Here is a 25,380-nt window from a genome sequence, read left to right as displayed (position 1 = left end):
TCTGACAGTTGGTGGGGGTGGGGAAGCATGTGCTGTAAGAGGGGGGACGCTGCACTTCCTGCTAAGATGGCCAAGGGGTACCTGAGGAATGAACTGGAAAATTAAAGGAATACAATTGCGTTCATAGCTAAGCTGTTAAAACAGAACCTAGACTAGAAGGAGAGGAGGAGGGATGACTGCTCTGGAGGCAGGGTGACCACCTTGTCCCTGTTTGTCCGACACTGACTTTTAAAACTAAAAGTCCCATGTCCTGGGAAACCTCTCAGTTCCAGGCAGACTGAATAGGTGGGCACCCTACCTGGCGGGAAAAACATGAAGAAAATATTAAGGGAGAGAAAACGTTTTCACGATTCTTCCTCCATGGCAGACAAATCATTCAAATAAAGAACAAAAAACAAGACGCTTCTGGGTTCTCAAAAATGAGGCGAAAGTGACAGAGGGCCAGGGGGCGGGGCTGGTTAGGAGCAGTGAGGGGACAGGCCCCACGACTCGTCTCCAGCCAAGAAAAACAAGCGACAGCTATACGTATATAAGGAGCTCACTCTTCTTACAGTAGTGAATGTAAAATCAAGCAGTAGTTGTTGTTTCTGAAGATTTACAGCAGACCATGCATGGCGTTGTTGAAACAGACGGAAGAGATGGGGAGAGCTTAAGTTCAAAGCTCTTATATAAGCCCTTGTCTCTGCTGCAAAAGGACAGTTTTGGTGTCATCGGTACAAAACTTCTTCACAAGGCAGCATCGTGAAAACATAGGGTCAAAACCTTTATGATTTTCATTACTGTCTTCATGATGAACTGACGTCTATGTAACTCTGGGTCCAAATTAGCTGATGGCAATGGGGAATGATCACAGAGATGACACACCTAGCTGGCTGAAAGGAAACAAGTAGTCACAGGGGAAAGTTCTGGAGGCTAAACTGACTCTTGGAGGCAGAGTAGTGAAAACCCCTGAGCAAAAACCCAGTCATATATCAGAGCCGTAGAAATCCCACCTCCAGAGTCAGCCACACACTGTCCCCTCCCAAACCTAGCCCATCTCCGTACTGTAACTGCAATGGGCCACCCCCAGTTCTCTCCCTGGCAGCCCCTCCCCCAACACTGCCACCAAATATCTAACGCCACGAGGTCCAACCCCCTCCAGGAAGGGCCAGGCCTCTTACATGCAGTTTCGAGCAGCCAAATCTCGATGAAGAAAATTCCTGTTGCTCAGATACTCCATTCCCTGAGCGATGTCCACCATGAACTTCAAGAGTGTCTGCAGAGGAATGTACTAGAGGGTGGAAGAAACAAAAAAGAAAGATTATTTTTTCGAAAGAAAACCAGGCAAGTTGACTTCCCTTCGAGGGGCGAAGTGATGTTTTTATTTCTCAGAGGTGTGGCCATCAAACAAGGAAACCAAACAGATCTTTCATTTCTGTATCACGAATGTCACAAACAAGGTTTTAAAAAGGAATGAAAAACAAACAAAAACAACAACAACAACAAATCCGAAAACTTCTTGGCAAATATCACATTTTCTCCTCCCTGTTTCTTAAAAGTATTGACAGTGAGTAACATTCTTTTCACAAGCCATTAGGTCAAGGGGGGAGGGTATAGCTCAGTGGTAGAGCGCATGCTTAGCATGCTGAGGTCCTGGGTTCAAGCTGCAGTACCTCCACTAGAAAAATAAGTAAATAGATCTAATTACCTACCCCCCCACCCCCAAATAAAACAAGTTATGAGGTCAAATGTGATTCTTGCATCCTTCTTAGTGGAGCAGGACAGAGTGCCCATATATGCAAAGAGGGAAAAAACGGGGTGGTCTGGCCTCAGTGGGGGAGGGATGTGTGTGAGGGTCTAATGTTTTGATGGCAAAAAGCCCACTGAGAAGGAGCTGTTTCCAATTATGCCCCTACATCTGCTATCACTTTACTTGGAAGTTTTTTGAAAGATACTTTTCTTGTACTGGACAGAAAGTAGGACAGTCTTTATCTCTCATCACAGCACCTAAGTAGCACCAGGAAGTAATTGGGAATTTTCATTTTTGTTTCTCTAGGGCCTTCCCGTAAGTTTGAACAGTCTAGTGTTTTTTTCTATGTTGTAAAAAATCAAACCAGATGGTGGGTTAGAAAACCTGTTGTGTTGGGATTGATTACGGGGATGATGACTGATGAAGACTTCTGTGTAGTAACTCAATGTTTCAGTGCAGTCGGAGCCCGAAAGAAAAGGGCTTCCAAGTTTCTGGAAATCGTAAATGGGTCCACCCATGATACAGTCTCCCCAAGGCACTGGATTTGTCATGGCTTATTCTCTGTGGCATATGAGTCTTCCAAAGTGGTACTGGGAAGACCTGGAATTTTTAATAATTTATATTTCCCAACTAAGACACGTGTCAATCACAGACTGTATACATAATAAAATGCTTTAATTATCCTTTACCCTTACATAATGGAGTTGTTTAAAAAAACATAAGCAAATCAGGCATGAAATTCTGTCTCGTATATTCTGGGCATTTGATTTTCTGGATGCTAATTTCCAGAAAAAGATTCAGGTGCTGAGAAATATCAAATCTGCTGACATTCATGAAGGTATAATGAATATCAGGTATTACTCATTTGTGTTCTTTTTTCTGGCACAGTTATATTATTCTTATGATTGTGACCAAAGATCATTTAAAAGATAAACTGTGTGAGAGAAGGAATAAATGAGTTAAGAAGGTAGCAGGAAACTTGACTGACATACAAAAAAAAAAAAAAATCAATTGTATGGAATACTACTCAGCCATAAAAAAGAATGAAATAATGCCATTTGCAGCAACATGGATGGATCTAGAGATTATCATTCTAAGTGAAATAAGCCAGAAATAGAAAGAAAAATACCATATGATATCACTCATATGTGGAATCTTAAAAAAAAGGACACTATGAACTCATTTACAGAACAGAAGCAGACTCACAGACATACTAAACAAGCTATGGTTACCTAGGGAAAGAGGGTAGGAAGGGATAAATTTGGGAGTTTGAGATGTGCAAATGTTAGGCACTATATATATAAAAATAGATTAAAGAAACAAACAAGTTTCTTCTGTATAGCACAGGGAAATAATATCAATATCTTATAATAACCTTTAATGAAAAAGAATATAAAAACAATATATGTATGTATATGCCTGACTGGGACGTTGTGCGGTACACCAGAAATTGACACATCTCAACTGACTGTACTTAAAAAAAAAAAAGAATGTAAATCAGAAAAAAAAAATCAATTGTATTTCTACACACTAGCAATGAACAGCCTGAATGTGAAATTAAGAAAACAACTTCATCTACAAAACAATCAGAAACAAAGTTCTTAGGAATACATTTAACAAAAGAAGTGCAAAACGTATACTCTGACAACTGCCGAACAAAAGAATTAAATTCGTTCTCTAAATAAATGGAAAGGTGGCCTGTGTTCACGGATCGGAAGAACAGGGGTGCGATTCACACAGAGGACAGAATGGCGCCCAGGCCCTGCTGGGGAAGCCCAGTTACGTAACCGAGACCTGGTCTTGGGCCCCTCTAGCAGGAACAGAAGGTATTTATTCCCAAGGAGTTGACTGATAAGGCAGTAGAGATCTGCATAAAAGCTTGATTTTCCAGTTTGTCAATGACACATTTTGCGACTTTCAGCTTGGCCATTAGAGACATACTTGTGTTTTTGCAAATAGAAACTATTCATTAGTCAGTAAAATGCCGTCCTTGTTTCCTTACTTGTTATTTTGTTCAAGGGAACATAAGATGATAACAGTACGTTTGGCAGACATAGACAAACTGATTCTAAAATTTATATGGAAGGGCAACAAAACCAGAACAGCAAAGATAATTCTGAAAAAGTCGGATAAATTTGGAGGAATCACACCACTCGATTTTAAGACTTACAATAAAACTAATGTGGAAGGGGCGAAGGATGGGGCATGGTTTAATGGAACAGAACAGAGAACTCAGAAATGGACCCACACACACATACAGACAACTGATTTTTGACAAAGGTGCGAAAGCAATAAATGGATTAAGGACAGTCGTTTCGCAAATGATGCTGGTCATCTACATGCAAAAAAAGCAACAAACTAAATTTCACACCTTATACAAAAATTAATGCAAAATGGGTCACAGATTTAAACGTAACATGTAATGCTGCAAAATTTTTCGAAGAAAATATAGGAGAAAAATCTTTTAAAAAGGGGGTTAGGCAAAGAGTTCTTAGACATGATGGCAAAAGTGTCATCCATAAAAGACAAAACCTGATGAACTGCACTTCATCAAAATGTAAAATTTTGCCTCTTGTTAAGAGAACACAAAGACAAGCTACAAACTGGGAGAAAAATCTTTGCAAGTCACGTATTCAGCAAAGGCATTGTATCTAGAATATAAACAGAACTCCCCAAGCTCAACAATTGGGGTAGGCCCTTCACCTCTTTGGAGGAGCCTCAGCGACATAACAGCTCTGTGATGTGGCTGCAGTTTCCTGTCTCTGGTTAGTACTTGTGCTGGTGGAAGACTTAAAAGAAGCCACGAAGAACACACGTGTGAGCCCAGGAGCGCAGGGAGTGCGACACAAAGAAAGGGGCTCTCTCTCCTGCTTAGGCCCCTTACACCTTCCCTGGAAAGAACAGAACACGTGCAAGAAAAAGAAAAGCGAACACATCCTGGCCTGCCCATAACACACAGGCATAAGCCGCCCACAGGGACAGCAAGACACAGAAAAGAAGGTTCCAGAAAATGTTCACCTTAAATTGGGTCTCAGGTTTTATGTTTTTTTCCAACTGTCTGGCCAAATTTTAAATGAATGGCTGTTTTAACTGGTTCACCTGAATTTTGGACGAGGACCCTTCCCATGCAGGCCCCTCATCACCATCACCACTCTTTCCACCACCTGTGATGGCGGGGGTGGGGCTGGGCCCATTCCCGTTCGGCTTCTCTGTGCTGGGGGCGGGGTTTGCCCTGCGGGGTCACCGCTCCGCTCAGGGGCACTGCGGAAGGAAGGCAGGCTGGCCCACCAATTCCCAACACGCTTTCTGATTCTGAGGACGGAAGGGGCTCAGGATGAAGAGAAAGACGGTTGCAGCCCACTCCCCATCAAGGTCTCTGAGAAATAACTCAATGCAGCTTCCTCCTGGGAACCGAGACAGATCCGGCATCCAGTGATTTCACAGGGAACAAGGTCAGAGAGGAGACCTTGCAGGAAAGAGGCCACTCTGACAGCACCCAGGGCCCACTGGCTCCACTCCCAGCTGGCTCCACCTTCCATAAAATGGGAATAATAAAACCCACGCTGAGGTTGTCCAGGCCCTGTCACGTGAGCCCCAGGAACTGCTCAGAGGCAATGCAGCTGGGTGATTAATTACCTTTGGTCCCGTGTCCAGCCGGGAATAGAGTAAGTAGGTGTGCAGATCCCCGTATTTCATGAAGGGTAAGATCACCATGGGCTTGGGGATACCTTGAGGGCTCATTTCTATACATACACCTGGAATTAAAACCAGAGAAAGAGTAACAAAGAGCCCTTGTTACCAGTGTCCAGAAAAAGCACTGCAGGACCCCTGGCCAAATTAAAACCATGTGCTCTCAAGTTAATAGTTAAAAAAACACTCATAGCTCACACACTGTGTTTTAGAATATGGAACACACACTGAGTCCACCGCGTGGTTATTTTTTTTTCTTTCAGATTAGTGCCAATCTTTGCATGAAATCTCTCAAAAATTAATTGATACCAAATATAACCATCTAAACCCCCTTGAAGTGTTTATTCTGAGTCTAGGTGAGGGGAAGTGACTGCAGTAGAATTCAAGGGCAAACTAGTTTTGTGTGATGGTTAAATAGTTAATCATACGAAGAAGTCCCCTGCAAACAAATGCTTAAAATGGTCAGTAGAATTCTGAGGGCCAAGAGGTGAGACCCATGTCTCTAAATGTTAACAGTTATACACAGGAGGAGCTCAGCACCGTTTGCCATGGATGCTAGGATCAGAGCCTGTCTGTCACCTGAGATCCGGCTTATAAAGCTCATGCACATCGTGCTACAATTACAAAGCGCCATTGTTCTCAGAATCTGCTGAAGTTAATAGTTGCAAATGAGTAACAGCAGTTTCTTTGACATAATATTGTCTTCAAACATTAGTTTTCACATCTCTCTGCAGTGTCACAAGAAAACTGCAAGTTCCCCAAAGAATTTAGCATTTATCAAGCCACAGGACAGCAAGCAAACAAACAAACAAAAATGTTGGCAGAATATTCAGTTTACTTTTAGGTCCCTCTTTCCTCTTGGAAAAGGATCACACAGCAACCACTCGATATCTGATCTCTATTTTGTATTTTTTAGCTGCTGGTGCCACAAAACCAGATTCTGACTGTTCAGTCGCTGCCTCAATTAAATCAAGTCCCATGAAACTGTCAGTGTAGAAGAAATCCATACTTGAAACTATGTTAACAAATTGTTTCTCAAAGATGGTCTGTGGAATTTGTCTACTTTCAGCCTTACCCCACTGGTCTTTAATTCACTTAAATCAATAAATATTATAGCATGATCAGCTTTCGTGTCTTGCCTTTGAGTAAACTGGGGGCTCTTTTACTCCACAGTCACCTAGAACTCTGTGGACACTAAATGTCCCTCAGCCCACCAGTGCCCAGGAAATGCAGGCCCATTTTTATGCTCAGCCTCAGAAAACATAACTGTAAGAAGTCCTTTGGGTGAAAAACCCAATGCTATGAATTACTCTGGGATTATACAAAGTGTAAAACTTATCTGCCCCAGAGGTTTTTCTTTTGGCGCAGAGTGAATCAGCAGATCCCCCCCAGCCCCCAAGTCCCACATTTCTCCGAGGTACCGAGCAGTCGGATGACGTTTGGGTGGTTAAAGTCTTTCATGCACGCAGCCTCGCTGAGAAACTCCTCAATCTCTCGCTGTGAAAAGTTGTCCACTAAAAGAAAAGACAGAAAATGTGAGGCATGAATAATTTACTCGGTGAAGGGGAGAGGGGAGGGAATAGCAATTCTGTTCTCTAAACGTAAAATGAGGAAGAGGCAAAACTATCAGAGACAGTAAAGAGTTGAGTGGCTGTTAGGTTCTGGTGCAGGGGAGGGATGAAGAGGTGGTGCCTCAGTGTTCAGAGCAGCACTGTCTACAACAGCCAAGTCATGAAAGCAACCCAAATGTCCATCGACAGATGACTGGATAAAGAAGATGTGATACACATACACAATGGAATACTACTCAGCCATCAAAAAGAGTGAAATAATGCCGTTTGCAGCAACATGGGTGAACTTGGAGATTATCACACTAAATGAAGTAAATGAAACAGAGAAAGAAAAAATATAGGATATCACTTATATGTGGAATCTAAAATGGGACACAAATGAACTTATTTACAAAACAGAAACAGACTCACAGATAGAAAACATGGTTACCAAAGGAGAAAGGAAATGGGGGAGGGATAAATTAGGAGTTTGAGATTAGCAGATACAAACTGCTGTATATAAAACAGATAAACAAGAAGGTCTTACTGTATAGCATAGGGAACTATACTCAATATCCTGTAATAAACCATAATGAAAAAGAATAAGAAAAAGAATATATATATCTTTTTTTTTCCTGTACACCAGAAACTAGCACAACATTGTAAATCAGCTATACTTCAATAAGTAAATAAATCAAAATAGGTGGTGTGTGGGATTTTAGGATGATGAAACTTTTGTATGACACTGTTATGGTGGACGTAGGACATTAGTCAAAACCCACAGAATGTACAATACAAGGTGAACCCTAATATAACCTATGGATTTCAGTTAATAACATATCAGTAAGACTTCATCCAGTATAAAAAATGTACCACACCCAGGCATGATGTTGATAATAGGGGAGACTGTGTGAGGGGAGGGGGCATAGGGAACTCTGTACTTTCTGTCCAATTTTCCTATAAACCTAAAATTGCTCTAAAAATAAAAAAATAAAATATATTAGCTAAAAAAAAAAGCAAACCCTAAAATCCAATCCAACCTATCTGTTGCAATTATTTTTGCCTTAAAAAAAAATAGAAAGAACACATGCTTCTCTCAGCACATTTCTGGCAAGTCTCGTTGCTCAATCACCCCATGTGAACTAGATACGCTTTCATACTAAGTTTTTGGAAAGAAGTCAACTTAAAGAAACATTTAAAATTCTGTATTATGCTAAGTGAAATAAGCCAGTCACAAGAGGGCAAATACTGGATGCTTCCACTTTTATGAGGTACTTAGAGGAATTAAATTCATAAAGAAAGTAGAACGGTGGCTGCCAGGGGCAGGAGGTGGGATGTTGTTTCATGGGTACAGAGATTCAGTTTTGCAAAATGAAAAGAGCTCTGGAGATGGATGGATGGTGGTGATGGTTGCACAACAATGTGGATTCATATGTTTTTTAACTGAAGTGTAGTTGATTGACAACGTTGTGTTCATTTCTGGTGTACAGCAAAGTGACTCAGTTATACACATAGCTATGCACATATTCTTTTTCATATTCCTTTCCATTGTGGTTTATTACAAGATATTGAATACAGTTCTCTGTGCTATATAGTAGGACCTTGTTTATTTTATATATAGTAGGTTATATCCGCTAATCCCAAACCCCTGTTTTACAACTCCTGGCTGCCCCGGTTTGACCCCTTGGTAACCGTAAGTTTGTTTTCTATGTCTCTGAGTCAGTTTCCGTTCTGTAAATAAGTTCATCTGGCACAACAACGTGAAGGTACTGAATGCCACTGAGCCATACACTTAAAAGATGGTTAGGATGGTATATTTTATGTCATGTGTATTTCACCACAGTTAAAATCAAACCTGAAGCTAGGCGTGCCTTAGAACATCTTTAAAAGGATGGAAGTATTGACTGAAATCACATGTGAGAGCATCAAGCACAATGTCTATACATCCTATGGGCTTAATACATATTAATTTTCCGATAAAAGCAAATTTAAGAAAAGAAATTCTGTAGACCTGCAAAGTGTCTGCCAGCTTTGCCCTCACCTATTGCTTCTGCCCCACAGGACCAGGTGGGTGGGTAAACCCCTCTCTAAGGGACTAACCCCCTTCCAGGCAAATGTAGATAAGCCTGGGATTCAGAGGCCAGAGACTGGCTTTCAATCTCTGATAAATAGCTCAGATGCAATTCATATGCAAGTTATTCTAATCAAATTAAAGAACAGCAGAGCCAAGGCCAGAGAGGAAACAGGTTCCAGGCCCAGCTCCTTTCTCTAGGGCCCCTGAACCTACGCGGTGAGTGGGATGTGGGAAGGACCCTGCCTGTGGGCACACTGTGAGGTTAATAAAACCAGGCGAGAGGCAGGAACGCAGCTGAGTGTGGCTCAGCATCTGGATTCAGCTCCCTGTTGGGTTCAGCCCCAGTGAGTATTTCAACTTCGGGTTTTCTCAGTCTCTGGGGGAAAATACTTGATAAACTTAATTCCTAGTCATACGGATTTCCCGTTCCTGCTGTACTGGTGAAAGGTGGGCATGGCTGCAGTGTCCTTTGGCACACGGTAAGAACTACATACATATTGGCCGTGATTACATACATAAAACGCCTCTAAAAAGCAAAAAGCACCAGCCCACCTGACTTACTGGTTATGATGATTCCTTTTTATATTTAAATGAAAACTTCAGCTATAAAATGCAGGTATGAAGAGCTCATTCCAATATCTTTCCCTCTGTGACCTGACAGTTCTTCATGGCCTTAAACCCATCGGCGACTGAGATCATGACATATGAACTCCATCATCCATCACTGGCCTGACGGAGCACGAGGTGCTGAAGCAGCTGCCCACCCCTGGAAGAATGGGTTCAACTGGGGATAACTCACACTTCATAGTTTTCACCGCCACCTTCTGCGAGGTCCCGTCTTGCTGATTAAGATCTCCTTCCACGACAGACCCAAACTCTCCTGTGAAGTAAAACAACATCTATGCTGACCTTGTGCAAAATCTCTCCTGCCCACAGAAACGAGATGGCACCAGAGCTGCTGTTTCCATGTGGCCCCGGAGGGACCCACACACAGCTGCCCAGGCCACCCACACTCGTACACCCAGGGCACAGGCTGTGCGTCAGCCTCCTGCTCGTCTGTCACGAGCTTGGTTGGCTCGGACTTAGCTCAGCTCACCACTTTATTAAGCATCATAACTGATCGAAGAAACTTACAAGACAGCATGGAAATTGTTACTGACGTACACCAAGTACAGACTCTTTATACCATCATCATCCATCCTAAGATCATTTTGACAAATCAAATACATATATATTTTCACCTCTGCTCCTATTTAACTAGGAAGGTGCCAAGGATAGTAAACTGAAGAACTAGAGGAATAAATTTAAAATATATAGAGGGAAGGGGATAGCTCAAGCGTTAGAATGCATGCTTAGCATGTATGAGGTCCTGGGTTCAATCCCCAGGACCTCCCCTAAAAATAAATAACTAAATAAAACTAATTACCTCCCTCCCACTACCAAAAAATAAAAAATAAATAAAACTGGAAAAAATAAAATAAAGTATATAGGCAGCTGATCAATGATTGCATGCTTTTTAATGAAGGAAAGGAATTAACATTTTTCAAGAGTTTTCAGGCTGTTTGTTGGGCTCTGTAGAAGCCCTTTTCATACGCCAAATCTGAGTTTCCAAAACCACTATTTCCTTTTTCATTTTAAAAGGTATAAAATAGAACTATTCGCATCATTAAAGTCACAGAACTGCATTTTATTTAATAAATATATATATATTTAATTACAGTAAACTGTGTACCTTTGTACTCACATTTTAAAAGAATTAAACTGCTTACCTTCGCCCAGAATTTTTCCAAGAATTAGAAGGTTCCTGTCAATCACGACATCTTCTAGCTTATTTTGCAGATCCTCGCTGACTCCCAAGCTGTGTACTATAACAGGAGTGACAGAATATATATGAGCTGTCAGTGCGCTTCCTTTCGTATGGGTCTAATTAAAGTTATACATAAAGACCTATAAAATCGTTCAAGCATTTTTCTCACTTTACACCCATAGCTCTCCCGGCAAAATAAATGCCAGTGGTAAAATACCACACTGAATGCTACTATGATTCAAGTAAGTAAAATGAATCCTTCGGGGCAAGATTAACTCTGAAGGATTAAAGAAATCAGAACCCTATTTCTCCTTCCATTGGGTGGCGGCAGCAGCAGGCGGCAAACAGATTCATGCCAGGGAGGTTTGCCCTTGACTCAAAGGAGTGAGGAAGATAAGTCGATATTCTTCCCTGTGGAGTGTTCACTATTATCCCTCTAACTAACAGCAAACAAAAAAGCCATCAGGACACCTCCCCTGCCCTCCTCTGCTCTCCCCAATGCCAGGGAAGGTGGCACAGAATCCACAGGAAACATTCAGAGAACAAGCTACAGTTTATTTTACGTATGGTATGTGGACCGTCATTACAATGGCATAGAAAGTGCTCAGTTGAGTACTTGGTGGTGGGGTGGGGGGGAGGTATTGAAAGTTAAGATTTTTCTCTAAGAAGGTGTAGATACACCACACTGACAATCACTGTTATCAGTAAGAGGTATTAACCCGGAGAGGGAGATGAATTCAATAATCACATGACTAATGATTCAGTTTGTGCCGTGGTTAGGGAATGAATGAAACTTGGCAAGGAAAAAAAAAAGGGATAATTAGAAAGAATACATTAGCTCTTTGTGAAAAAGCTTTACCCAAATGGTCCTCCAGTTAAATATAGAAAACAGTCTAAATGAAGGATGCAAGAATAGAGTAAATGCAAGAATAGACATCTAAAAAGCAAAAACTTCCAGATTAGGAAAGCAAAGAAATTAACACACCACATCTAATGAGTTTTTGTTTCACAGCAACCTGTCTTCCATCACCTTCATTTTTCTTTGTTGTTGTTTGTTGCTGGTTTTTGGCAAACATCCAGAACCCCAAATTTGATAATATTCACACACTTTCTACACTCTTTCTGAAATTCTTCAAGAACGTAACTATCTGTTTATTCTCATTCTTCAAACTAAAGGCGTTCTTGCTCTCTGATTCAGCAAAAACTCAAACCACAATTGTCACAAAGTATGTTAGCAAATTGTTCTCTAAATTGGTTGCCAGGAAACAAGAGGAAATAAGCTCCAAGATGATGACAGCTGTTTTGCTGTTTCCTTTAAATCCCTGACCTCTACCCGCATCTCCTCTCACCCCAAGAGTTACTTCTTCCCTCTGCTTGTGGTATTAGGAGTCCTTAACCCCGATCACTTCATCATAGGTCCAGCTCCAGATTTCCAGTAAACTGGCTGGCTGGGAAGCCATGGCCATGTCTGACCCTCTCCTTGTTGGTTTCTGAAGACATTTTGCACATTAAAAATATTCTTCAACTCCTTTGGCTTTTGTCAGAAACCCATCAATTAATCTGTGGTTCCTTCTGCTCTCTCAACTATTTTAAGTTTCGCCAAGAAAGAGAAATGAAAGCCAACTTACAGGTGAGTTCGATGGCTCGCCGACCGAAGGACTTCTTTGCTATATAGCTGACGACTAATTCCGAATCCTCCTCTGTGAAGGCGCTCCTGGGGACAATGAGAACAGATGTCTCGCACAAGAAGAACAGGGCTACGGAGGCCGGTGCTGATTCCACAAGACGCTACTAAGCTGCTGGCTGCTAAAAGGGCTCTTCCAGGACAGAAACACTTCTCTCTGGGACAAACAGGTTTCTTCCCTCAGATCCACTGTAGGCGTACCTGTCAATATCGCAACTCTGCCTATGAACCTTCGAGAGCGTAGAGCAACTGATAGGCTCCCAACGGCCAAAGCTGTAACACTCTGAGCAACACGTTAACGTTGTACTGGATTATAATCCATTCATTATAAAATGAATATTCATGAGTCCAGACTGATGAATCTCTGTGTGTGTGTGTGTGTGTGTGTGTGTGTATATAAAAGTGCACAGAAACACATATGACTGAATAAATAAATAAATGGAAAAGAGACAAATCTCCTGTGCAGAAGAATTCCAAACTCTGTCCTTAAGAGGTAGTGGGGGAGGGTGGGAAGGGATAGACTGGGATTTCAAAATTGTAGACTAGATAAACAAGATTACACTGTATAGCACAGGGAAATATACACAAAATGTTATGATAAATCACAGAGAAAAAAAGTGACAATGAGTGTGTATATGTCCACGAATGACTGAAAAATTGTGCTGAACACTGGAATTTGACACAACATTGTAAAATGATTATAAATCAATAAAAAATGTTAAAAAAAAATGAGGTAGGGGGAGCATAAGTTCTTATCCTGTAAGTGTGAGCTTCACAGACTGACCTGCTTCCCCAGAGTCCAGCACGGAAAAGGAGAAAAAAGTACTATGCAGGGAAACCTGGCAAACAGCACCACAGCTAGCTGACCAAGGTCAATGTCAACAGGGATAAATCATGCCAAGAGTATGTACCATTGATGCAATGGGAGGAGAAGATGATACTTGACCTCTGTGGTCTTCCTCTCAATAACCCACAACCCCGGAGTAATCATGAGTAGAACGGCACACACCTTCAAAGAGAGGGCAGCCCACAAAATATCTGACCTATCAAGTTCATCAAAACGAAGTCTGGGAAACTGCCATGGCCAAGAAGAGCCTAAGGAGACAGGACAACAAAATGTAATGTGGTGTCCCGGACAGGACCCCAGAACAGAAAAGGAATATTAGGTAAAAACAAAGAAACTCTGAATGAAGTATAGACTTTAGTTAATGATACTACCTTGATATTGCTTGACTGACTGTAGCAAATATATCGTATGAATGTCAGATGTTAATAACAGGGGCTCTGGCATATGGAAAATCTCTTCTCCATTTTTCTGAAAATTAAAACTTTTCTAAAAACATAAGTCTATTTAAAAAAATCCATTGAGTCACTGTTTTAGACTAATTGGTGGGGAAGTATTATGAATTAGTATGAATTATAGACTTAACCTCACTTTACCTTGGGTATATAGATTATTTTAAAAGAGAGAACACATTTAAAAAAATAATATATATGTATGCAAAAGCAAAGAATTTGGAAGGAGATATGCCAAAATAGCAATCAGACCAGGTGTAAACCTTAGAGTTACAGATGGATTTCATTTTCTACTTTTGTCTCTTCTATATAATTTTAAAAACCTGTAAGAATGCTACTTGTATAAGTAGAAAATAAAGCTATTCTCATTTAAAAAATGAACAAATGAATAGGGTTTTGTGGTGAAGACCCATGGGAACTGACTTCAGGATAAAAATAATCTGTGATCAAACTTTCACTTGTTTTAAGCTTCTGCTGAGCTTAATGGTTCCCAGAGATAATTTCATTCCTAAATATCTGAAATTGTACTGTAATCTTGTTAACAGATTTGCTGTACGTGGCAGCCCCACTTTTTGGTAAGTTCTAAAATGTTCAACCTCAAACTTTCCCCAACTTTTATAGCTAGGGTTGAATCTGAGGTCTATTTTGGTGATAAGCCTTTGGGTTCTATGGAACCATGAGTTAGTGGAGGCCCAACTGATAGGAATGGGACATTTCACATGGGACATTTTCTTCTGCATTTCTTAACTGTAAGACTGTACGCTACCTGTGGGCAACCCTGTGTCTGTCTTGTCCATCTCTCCATCCAATGCCTAGGTTAGGGTCTGTTTTTTGAACATTCTTTCCTTTCTCCACAGATTTGAAATAAAGATCTTCATTGTACATTCCCACCAACATATGAGCACCCTGTGATGTCCACAGACTGCATTCTCTCTGCTTGCAATAATACATCACTGTTCCAGTCACTAAACATGTTTTTATGCTTAATAGGACTAGCCTTCTCCACCCAAACTTTGTGTATTTCAAAACTGTCTCAGCTCTTTCTGCTGATTTACCCTTCAAGATAAATATTCAGCTTTTATCAACAACCTGCAGCAATTGAGATAGTGATTATATTGAATTGATCGTTAACTTGGGGAAACGTGATCTCCTGACAAAACGAGCCTTCCCATCCATGAACATGGTACACATCTCTCCATTTATTTAAGTTTTCTTCTGCAGTGTTGGTAAAGTTTAATAACTTTTTCCATGAAGTTCTTGCACATGTATTTTATTCTTAGGAATGTTATGATTTTCATGCTATTGTGGATGGGATCTCATTCCAGAACTTTGACGTTAATGTATTTTAAAATCAAAATCAAAATATTTCCACAACATTGAATGTCCTAAAAGATATTAATTCCCTCCTAAAGGAAAGCAAGAAAGGGGGTGCCAAGGGGAGACTTTGGAAGAAGCACAAAGGTACTGAATTTCTGAAGACTGGGAAGGATAGCATTGTTACATGCTGTTCCTAAACTCTTTGCAAGTCTCAAAAGACAAAGGAGCCTCCTTTTGCACTGCACCCACCCCTCCAGGAGTATCTCAGATGCACAACCTAGAGCCCTTACCTGGGCCCCTGGGAGCTCAGGACCAACCAAGGAGCTTTGGCCATCATTTTCTTGGCTCTGTCTTTACTGAGCCTATGTCAACGTGGTCTCAAGAAAATATATCTATGAATCATTCTGTATCAATTATTGTTTTAATGATAACCATGAATTCCTAGTTGATGACACAAATTGCCTTCTGCCACTAATTCTTAAGGATATCAGCATCATACATTTAGCACCTCTTAACTATGGACTGGGCCCAAAAGACTCAATTTAGCTGCATAGCAATTAGAACTGGTAATGACCTAGGAGGCCACTTAGAGATAGATCATACAAAGGAAGCCTGGAAAAGTCAAAATACTAGTTGAAGTGACAGAGTTAATGCTGGAATCCAGATGTCCTATCTTCCAGTCCAGTGCTTTCCCCTCTGTATGCCAGGCTCCCTACCACAGGGCCTTTGCATGTTCTGCTCTTTCTGGCTGGAATGCTCTTCCCCTTTCTCTAACCTAATTAATACCTGCTCTTTCTTCAGATTTTAGCTCAGGTGCCAACTCTGCAGGGAAGCTGTTCCTGACTTTCTTAATGCAGTCAAACTCTCCTGTTATACATTCTTACAGGTCCTTTTATATAGAACTTACCACAGTTGTCATTTTATATTGACCTTGTGTGATTACTGTTTGATTCCACATTAACTCTGAGCCCGACAAAAGTGGGAGTAGTGCCTGCCTTTGTTCACCATTGTATCCAGGTTACCACAGTGGAAGCCTTTAATACATATTAATGAGCTATTCTGGCAACTTCTGCAGAGGCTTTCAAAAACTGTTTCATAAAGAGACCACATGCTATACCTAGACCCCGGGATATATTTTAGTCACCTCTGTGGTCAAGATTTAGATCAGATTTTGTCTACTTCTCCACTTTCATTTGTTTGTTTATTTTATTGAGGTATAGTTGATTTACAATATTAGTTTTAGGTGTACAACACAATGATTCAAAAATTTTATAGATTGTACTCCATTTATAGTTATAAAATATTAGCTAGATTTTCCTGTGCTGTACAATATATTCTTATAGCTTATTTATTTTACACATAGTAGTTTGTACCTCTTAATCCCTTGTCTACTTCTTCAAAATAGTCATTCTTAGAATTCAAATGCTAAGATATACTAATTACAAGGATGGAGTTGTAAGTGCTGTGGGTACCTGACCCCCAAGACTGGGATGGACACAAACCCAGGTCAGGCTAGTCCCCACTCTGCCGCTCCCTCCCCTTGCCTGCGGAAAGTTCTGGAGTGAGTGGAATGTTCTAATAGCATCTTAGGTGGAGCAGGGAGAGGGGTTGCTTGACTCCCTCCAAAACATAGCCACCCACCCTCCCTCACTATCCTGTTCCGAGCTATCAACAACCTGTCTCATGCAATATCTTCCTCCACCCCAGAAGTGATGAACTGGGGTTCATGGAAATCCAAGCTCACTGCAGAGGCATGGCAGTAGAAGACTGAGTTCCAGGAACAACACTCACACACAGCCTTTTCACAGTTCCTTCTAACATGGATTCTCCTTTTTGTTGATATTTAACTCCTCTTTGGTTATAAAAGCCAGATGCAGAGAAAATAAGAAAAAGGCCTTCTCTTAAATTTGAATGTGAAAATCCAAAGTTTTTCTCTATTAGAAAAATAACAGAAAATGTATAAAATACAGTTAAAAAAAGAAAACATGGGTAGAGGAGAGGGTATAGCTCAGTGGTACAGTGCACAAGGTCCTGGGTTCAATCCCCAGTGCCTCCACTGAAAATAAACAAACCTAAGTACCTTCCCCACCAAAAAAAAAAAAAAAAACAAAAAAAAACAAAAAAGCAAAACAAAGATAAAAAAAGAAAATACAGATTCACCCACGATTATGCCATCCAGAATTGCTAATGTTTGGGTGAATTGACTTTCAGTATTTTTATCTATGCATATATTTCATTTATTTGGTTTCGTTTTTTAATAATTAGAATTATTTCTAAATGAATTCTTTTAAAAAAAATCCTCATTTAACAGCAACCCAGTTTGAGCAGCGAAGGTCTATGGATTCCGTTTCCTGTAAATGAGCCCCTTTCAAGGCCGGCTTTCACTGTTGGCTGCCTTTGTAGCGCTGGCCTACGTAAGGAAGCTGCCTGCCCCCAGGGCGCGCATAAGACAGAGACCCAGCCGGTACCATGTGAGGAGCTAGGCCGGCGGGAAAGGCGCGACCTCTCGGCACAGGAGCCTGAGCAATGCCACTGAGCAACACATTTTAAACTGGGAAGCTTGGGAAACTTACCCAAACTTTGTCTCCTGGAGTCTCTTCCTGATGGCCAGAGAAATGTACAAAACCAACCCCATCAGAACGAATCCACAGAAGCAGCCAAGGATGATGAGCACAGGATCTGCGTTGCCAGGCGCTGGGGTGGACGAGGGGGCAAAATCTATCAAACCTGGAAAAATACCAACAGAATCAACTCAAAACATCCCTTTGGGATCTGAAATACAGAAGAAATGTTGGCTTGTAAACGGTGGCTTCTTTGGTAAATCACCAATAGAATCAACTCAAAACATCCCTTTGGGATCTGAAATACAGAAGAAACGTGCGCTTGTAACACAGTCCAGGCTCTAGAACTAAATCCTCCTTTATTTTGTGATCTACACATGGAGGAAGTCCTCACTTTGATGGTGTAAGTTGCACAGAGGGATCTTAATAATCAACGGGAAACTCTCTGTTTTGAATTTTGTATTAATTTTTTAAATTGAAGTATAGCTGATTTGTGATATTGGGGAAACTCTTCATGCCCGTTATGAATGTATAAGGAACTGAAGTAATGGTGAAACTAACATTTAACTGGTACTCAGTAACTTAAAACACTAGAGCTATTGAGAATTTAAAATGTTTCTTTGTAAAAGAAACTCATCCGGAGTGGTTGCAACAGTGCTTGCCAGCTTCTAGTCACAGAGCTTAGGACAGAACGTACTCTCCACGCCCTGGCGGATGCCAGACTCCTTTCTAAGTCTGGATTCGCTCCCAGCGTTTTATCCCTTGCACTTTTAATGCTGTAAAATATCTTTGTGAGTTCCTTTAACGTTGTGATGAGAAAACAGCTCTTCTGAGTTTACAGTGTGACAACCCTGCTCACACCCAGAATCTAGACATTTTGATAAGGAACTGAGCTGAGGATTCCTGCTCAAGTTCCCATTTTGCTTTTCCCGGGGCACCTTTAAAAATAACTGCTTAAGGAGGGGAGGTGATAGCTCAGGAGTAGAGCACATGCTTAGCATCCACGAGGTCCTGGGTTCAATCCCCAGCACCTCCATTAAAAATAAATAAGTAAACCTAATTACCTCCTCCCCCCCTAAAAAAAAAAGGCCTAAAAATAAAATTAAGTAAATAAAATAACCACTTAGAGTTGAGCCCTTGAGAAGTTAAGCTGTGGTGTTTACTACCCCAGTCTCTCCCACATGCCCTGATCTGGGACAGAGGACTGCCCTTCCAGCTGGGCTCACCACCCCCTAACCCCTGTTTTTAGGATCTGTGATAAATCTTGTGACTCTACTTCCTTTGCGTGGGTGGATTGAAACTGCTCCATCAAAATGTCCCCAGCATTTTCACTTCCCCCCAAGTGGGAGCTCGGATGCTGAGGGAGCTACCTGCCCACCCTGACGTGGGTGGCTCGTGCCTCCTCATTCAGTAGGTCAGAATCTATTCTTAATTCAGGACACCAGCTACGGAGCCCTGGCACAAATGTGAAGATTTTTGCCAGTCTCACTTCCTCCGGGACATCTTCCTCCTTTTCAGCACACCCACTTCATTCATCTGGGTAAGTCCTCCTTCCCTGAGGTCCCTGGCTGCCCAGCAGTCCCTGCTGCCCGGCTTGCGAGCAAATGGCAGCAGCATCAATGTGCCCGCCGCCAACTATTTCATAACCCCCTGTACATTCAATTCCCATTTCACTCCCGACACGATCTCTTTTCCTTTCTTTGCTGCACTTTCATTTTTGTTCACCAACTTGATCTGTTCCTGCGAAATGCCACGTGAGTTTGCCCCTGGGACACAAAGAAGTAACGCAGCTCTGTGCTGGTTAGATGTGTGTGAACTGAATAACAAAAGCGTGGTGACCAACCACGATGGACTCTGAAAAAGGGACATGACTAGTCACGACCATGATGTGTTCAGTATTTATGGAGTGATCTGTGGACTGAAGAGCTGGCGGTGAAGTTTATACAATTACTCACAGTAAGCATTTGCTGGCAGCTCAAATTTGAACCATATTGCTAGGGAAAAAGGTGTTATTTAACTAAACCGTGGTAACTGAAACATATGCAGACTGGAACCGTGCAAAGCCAGGACTGCCGGGACGGCAGAGCTTTTTACAATTTTGGACAGTTTATTTTGTGTGAGGATGACAGATCTGTCATCTTAAGCTCTGATTTTTCAACCTGTGCCTTTTGAATCAGAATCTCATTGTCTCTGAATTTCCCTGTGGTGGACACACCTTGTGTCCCCGTCGCCAGTTACTAATCTTCCGTAGGGACAAGGACTTTGGGCTGTAGGAACAATAATATGGCTGTAATCTGGCACTAAAAGGGAGGGCACATTTGAGGTCACCGGGACAGACAGATGGGAACTCAGTGGTCTGCTCACAAGCCCCGTCTGCTGGAGGCACAAAGGCCATCTTTGGCAAGAACTTCTAAGTGCACAAATCACACCAATCTAGGCGTCCGCATGGAGCTGATGACAGTGGTTCATGGCCAAATAACCCAGGGCAGGTCAGATTTAGAACAAGGTGGCTCCCCTGGTCTAAGGAAGCAAACACAGCCTTTGGGTCACCTGGGGCACCACAGTGTCACCTTGCTGCAGGTCACCCCAACAACATGCAGAAGCCAGCACGCACGGCTGGGCATTGAGCTGAGCGAGCCTGGAGCCATCTAAAGACGGTTTCTGTAGGAAACACTGCCTGTTCTGTGCGGATCAATCATGAAGCACGTTACCCGAGGCTTGGATGACTCACAACAAGGCTGCACTGCTTAAAACAAACACCAGTGAAAAAATAAACAACGCCGGTTACAGGGAGCTAAGGATTAGCCACACTGCACATCCAAAATTCGGCCATGCACACATCATTTAAACTAAATTCAGTAAGTCCAGTCGAATTCGGTGTTCTGAAGGACGAATCTTCCTGGTAAGTCGTTACCATGAACAGAAGCAGTAGTGGGAGGACTCACGGGCATCAGGAGCTCCGTCCTGACCCCTGCCAAAATTCCTTTTGGTCTTTATTTTTCATCCATCCCACAGCTTACTCTCCGGCAACCTGTGCGTTGCCCGGACTGAGGTTCTATCAGCTGATAAGGGCGCCAGCTCTCACCGTGTGGTGGGATGGGTATTTCCACCGGGTCACTGAAGGGCCCGACTCCCCCTTTGGTGATGGCCGCGATCCTCACTGTGCACGTGGCGTTGTGGACCTGAACAGAAAGCTGGGCATGGCTGCCGTTCTGGCCGACTTCTTCCGAGAGCTCTTTCTGGGGACAGAGAGGAGAGGAAAGGAGATGAAATAGCCTGTCTGCCCACAGTTTTTCTGGGGGATGCCGCCCCACGCACATCCCAGGGGCAGTGGCTATGTTTTCACAGCATCCTTGCTGCACTCAGGCCACAGCCTAGGAAGCCTAAGACAGGCAGGGATGCAGGACATGCTGGCAGCATCCTCAGGCCTTGGGGACCTTGGTCTACTAGGGCCATGCAAGCATGACACTTGGAGTGGCCAGTGAAGAAGCCCCTGGAAGAAGGGGAGGAGTATGTGGCAGATACACCCCAATGGCAAGAGCAAGGCTGTCTCCTCAGGACCCCCACCCTCCGCACTGCCAGGAGCCACGCTGCATCTTGACAGGGACCGAACACCAGCCTCCCTGACCCAGCCCGAGGGGGCTCTTGTTCCCTGCAATTCTAAGAGTTGTGACTCGAATCTACATTTCGGAGGGCACTGATGTCATTTTCTTCTCTTCCAGTGTGACAAACGCACCACGGGCTCCATATTCAAACATCCTCTTCGCTTATTTATTTTGTTTAAAAGCCAACTGCCATGTACCTTGAGCCAACATTAAAGAATTGCCAAGAACCCAGAAGTGACCCTACCTCCCATCTCCTTCTTTACTTCATATCCTGTATGAGCTTTTGATTCAAGATTATAGTACAAAATATCAATATTTGAAATGAACACATCTTGAATTTTTATATCCTGGTGATCTCTGTTCTTTTACCAACAATGGTTATAGGTGAATTATCAAATGAAAGACACAGTTATAAAAACTGGGAACAAAACAGTCTTGGGATAACGGCTCCAAATAATGGTTGAGCTTACTTTTTTCTTTCAATGGAGAGAAAATTACTCAAGGGGAGAAAAAACTAAGAGGGGAAGAGAAGGGAAGTATTAATAAGTAAACCAAAGTGTCTGAACTGTCTTTGAGGTCTTTTTGTTGAAAAAGGACCATTTTAAACACGTATATTACATGAGGAACCAAGTTTATGAAAATGCTTTATAACAAACATTCTGATTTAGGAATACATTTTTTTTCAGAAAAAAAAATGGGAGGAAATGATTTTTGAAAAAATAACCAGAACTAAGGGCTTATATAGTGCTTTTCCCTTTGTCTCCAAACCTCGGCTACCATGATGTTCTCCCGAGTAGGAAACTAATTTTGTGTTTGGGGCTGGCTTTTCAAGTAGGAGCCGCAGGGGTGGTGAAGGCTGAAATGAAGCCGGAGGAACACATCTCTTATCTTTGAAGTGTGCAGATTTGTTTTCACAGAGAGAAAGAAATGTCATGTCCTGTGGAGCACAGATGTCACAGATCACCAACGAGCAGCAGGGGCCTGGTTTGGGGGGGTGACTTCATTCCCTCGTCCTCACTCATGCTGGTCACTGCTGGTGCAGCCAGCCCAGTGCTCACAGACACGGCCTTCCCATCGCTCACAACCACGGGGGCACCTGGGTCGGCCACCTAGAGACTGTTTATAATCTCAACCGGCAGTGACCATCAGGACCTAGAGATGTCCCCAGACAAGGGGTGAGAGGGAAAAACATCTCCTTAAAATTTTAGGTCTTTTAACTAAAATTTTTTTGGTTTTCCATAGATTTTTTTTTTGCTGTTAATTAGGGTGACAAATTAACAATTAATTTGGGGGGCTATCAAAGGGTATTTTCTGTACAGCAAACCCAGCTTTGAATATGAGTTAGTTGGTGGTTCTCTATATAATTTGGGGAAGACAGAAAATCATCAGGTAGCGTAACCTCCCCATCCAAACCTGCAGCCCTGCAGCCCTGCGGTGACTCAGGCTGGCAGCTGAGAAGCAGCTCGTCAGCAGCACCGTTTACTCAAAGCACAAAGACTTCGTGCCTGACGAGGCGCCGGGGCCAGCTTCTGGTCTCATGCTTTTTGTCTACGAGGATTCAAACACAATACACTGTTTATGAGTAAAATGATCTCAAAATGAGAGGAAACGCATGATTTCCAAAAGAATTAAATCCCTAGAAGAAGAGAAATCCTAACAGAAACAAAACCACCCTTTGGGAAATAAACGTAAAAGCGGTTTATAACACCTATTCATTCACACAGGGCCTATAACTCACTATGAAAACCCAGAGAAGTCACTTTCCAATTTGTACCTCCCATGCTTTGAGCAAATTGGGAGTTTTAGGTTCCTCCTGGGGTGAGCTTTCTTCCCTGCAGTGTTCTTTTGTTTGGTTTTTAGAGGGGGAGGTAATTAGGTTTATTTTTTTGATGGAAGTACTGGGGATTGAACCCAGGACCTTGTGCATGCTAGGCATGCGCTCTACCACTGAGCTGTACCCTCCCCCCGCTTCCCTTCAGTGTTCCTATTTGTCTCCCGCTGCGGCTCCGCTCGTGACCTGTCTCCAGGAATGTTACTCAAAGCAAAATGAGCCACTGAGTCTCCCCCCCCCCCACTGAATCTTCTGTGGTCATAAGCCTGTTGTGATGCACAAAGTAGAGCCCGGGCACAATGCAAAGGACCGTCCCACTGGGGTGATCCAGCATTTCCAAGGAGGTAACGACTGGAAAGGTCACAGCCCTAACGGGGGCGGCACTGTTCTCACCGCAGCGGGGACCGTTCTGAGCAAAGGGCGATCAGAACGCACGGCCGAGTGTCAATGGCACTTGTGCGTTACGCTGTCTGGTGGCGTCATTCCTAAGGCTCTCATCACTCCGGCCCACCTGCCCAGCTCAAGAGGTCCCCTTGGCAGACACTTGAGCAGGATAGAAACAAAGCAATTTCTTTAAAGAGCGGCAGGTCACTCTCCCTCCTCCTCTCCCGGGGTGGGTAAAAGACACTTCTTTTCTCTGTGTCTGTGCTCAGCACTGATTTCTAGCAGTGATGCCCACGGAAGCTCAGGAGACACAAGGTTGTCTTCAGGGCTGACGGTGCCCTTCACAACCAGGGCCCCCCCAACCAAGTCACATCACCGGGCGAAGGAGGGGCGGTCAGGCCCCACCGTCCTCTGTATGATCTCAGTGAGCAAGAAAAACTTCCAAGAGCGCAGCAGGAGCTACGGACGTGCTGAGTGACCTGGCCAGTCAGCAGTGTGCGCCGGTGGAAAGATGGCAGATCTGAAGGTTACTTTTCTCCATAAGCTCAACTTTCTTATCTATAAAAGGGTCTGAGTCACATAAGCCATTGTCATCATATGTAACTTTCAAATCGTCCTTCTGGGCTTGCGATTTTCATGGGCTCCCTTGCCATCTGCCAGATTCGATCTGATCTCCTTCCTAGGGCGGTGGCTTCCCCATCCATCTTCACCTCACACCACCTTCCTCAAGGGATTCACATTCCAGGCCTTCCAGTGGGTCATGATTTCCCCCTTATGCCTTCTCTCATGCTTGATCTTTGTCAAAATAAAGACTCCTCAGTCTTTGTCCAACTCTCTCAATCTTTGTCAAAATAATTCCAAGCCCAGATCAGGTACCACTTTTACTGGGGGAGAGGCGGTCTGCTGCCATGGGCCCTGAGCATCCTTACACATCCCGGCTGTGTGTGATGAGTCAAACCACCCTCTGACCTTAAGCCATTCTGGCAAAGGTGAAGGTGGCCACAGCGTGACCACCGTGCAGCTGCAGAGACCATGGGCTTGCGCTGAGCTCTTGGCCCTGGGACCTCAGCTGTCCAGCCTGCCACCTGGGTTCATTGATCGCAGATGGGGCAGATGGAGGAGATCAAGCAGGAAGCTGGGCTGCCAGGCTGGCGCTCTTGCCGTGTGCTGGGCCGTGAACGATACAGACAACCTGGCTCTGGTCCATCGCATCTTGTGTCTAATTTCAGCTCTTACGGAGCAGTGCCAAGCCGACCTGATTGCGTATTTAGACCTCCCCTTGCCATCCCCTATGAGGCTGGGGTTCTTCCCTGACAATCTTTTTCCGAAAAGCATCTTCTGGAACTTCCTGGGAATTGCAGGACTGCTAAGCCCTCCGGGTAATTTGCACTGGCTTCCTCGAAAAGCCTAAGTTCCCTGAAGGCAAGAATGAGGTGATAATCAAGGATGAATTCTACACTATACACACTGACTGATTAAATAAATGAATGGATGAAGAGTGAGTGAGGAAAGCCCTGAAGATTCCTCAGAACTCTGTAACTTTTCAAGTACTTCTAACTCTTACTACACTGCAAGGTGCCTTGCCTAAACCCCTTAAGATCAGGTCTTTTCTCACCAAAATGAATGCTCAAGGAGTATTCAATCAGCAAATCAAAGGAGACAAGGCACTCTTTTAACTTACGGACATCTCCGCGCTCTGCCACACGTGAGTGATCCGGTAGCCCACCAGCTCCCCGTCCTGCCTCTTAATCGGAGGCTTGACCCATCTGATGTCCACCTTGTTGCTAGACTCGTTCAGAGACATAGTGACATTCAGAGGTGCTACGGATGGGGCTGCAAAAGAAGAAGGAGA

General features: G+C 43.1%; 1 protein-coding gene across 1 annotated transcript in view; it reads right to left on the bottom strand.

The window, feature by feature from the left end:
* MERTK (MER proto-oncogene, tyrosine kinase) overlaps positions 1 to 25,380 on the bottom strand; it is an 88,327-nt gene that overhangs the window by 4,921 nt on the left and 58,026 nt on the right. The window contains exons 8-16 of the mRNA XM_072951461.1: positions 25,210 to 25,361; positions 20,794 to 20,947; positions 17,721 to 17,874; positions 12,479 to 12,564; positions 10,813 to 10,908; positions 9,843 to 9,923; positions 6,841 to 6,933; positions 5,366 to 5,484; positions 1,161 to 1,270 (exon numbers count right to left, since the gene is read on the bottom strand). Coding sequence (XP_072807562.1) covers positions 1,161 to 1,270; positions 5,366 to 5,484; positions 6,841 to 6,933; positions 9,843 to 9,923; positions 10,813 to 10,908; positions 12,479 to 12,564; positions 17,721 to 17,874; positions 20,794 to 20,947; positions 25,210 to 25,361 — 1,045 coding nt within the window. The remainder of the gene's footprint in view (positions 1 to 1,160; positions 1,271 to 5,365; positions 5,485 to 6,840; positions 6,934 to 9,842; positions 9,924 to 10,812; positions 10,909 to 12,478; positions 12,565 to 17,720; positions 17,875 to 20,793; positions 20,948 to 25,209; positions 25,362 to 25,380) is intronic.

This window comes from Vicugna pacos, chromosome 28 (assembly GCF_048564905.1).
Source record: "Vicugna pacos chromosome 28, VicPac4, whole genome shotgun sequence".
NCBI classification, from domain to species: domain Eukaryota; kingdom Metazoa; phylum Chordata; class Mammalia; order Artiodactyla; family Camelidae; genus Vicugna; species Vicugna pacos.
Note: the sequence above shows the minus strand (reverse complement) of the source record. Positions and strands in the feature narration are given on the sequence as shown.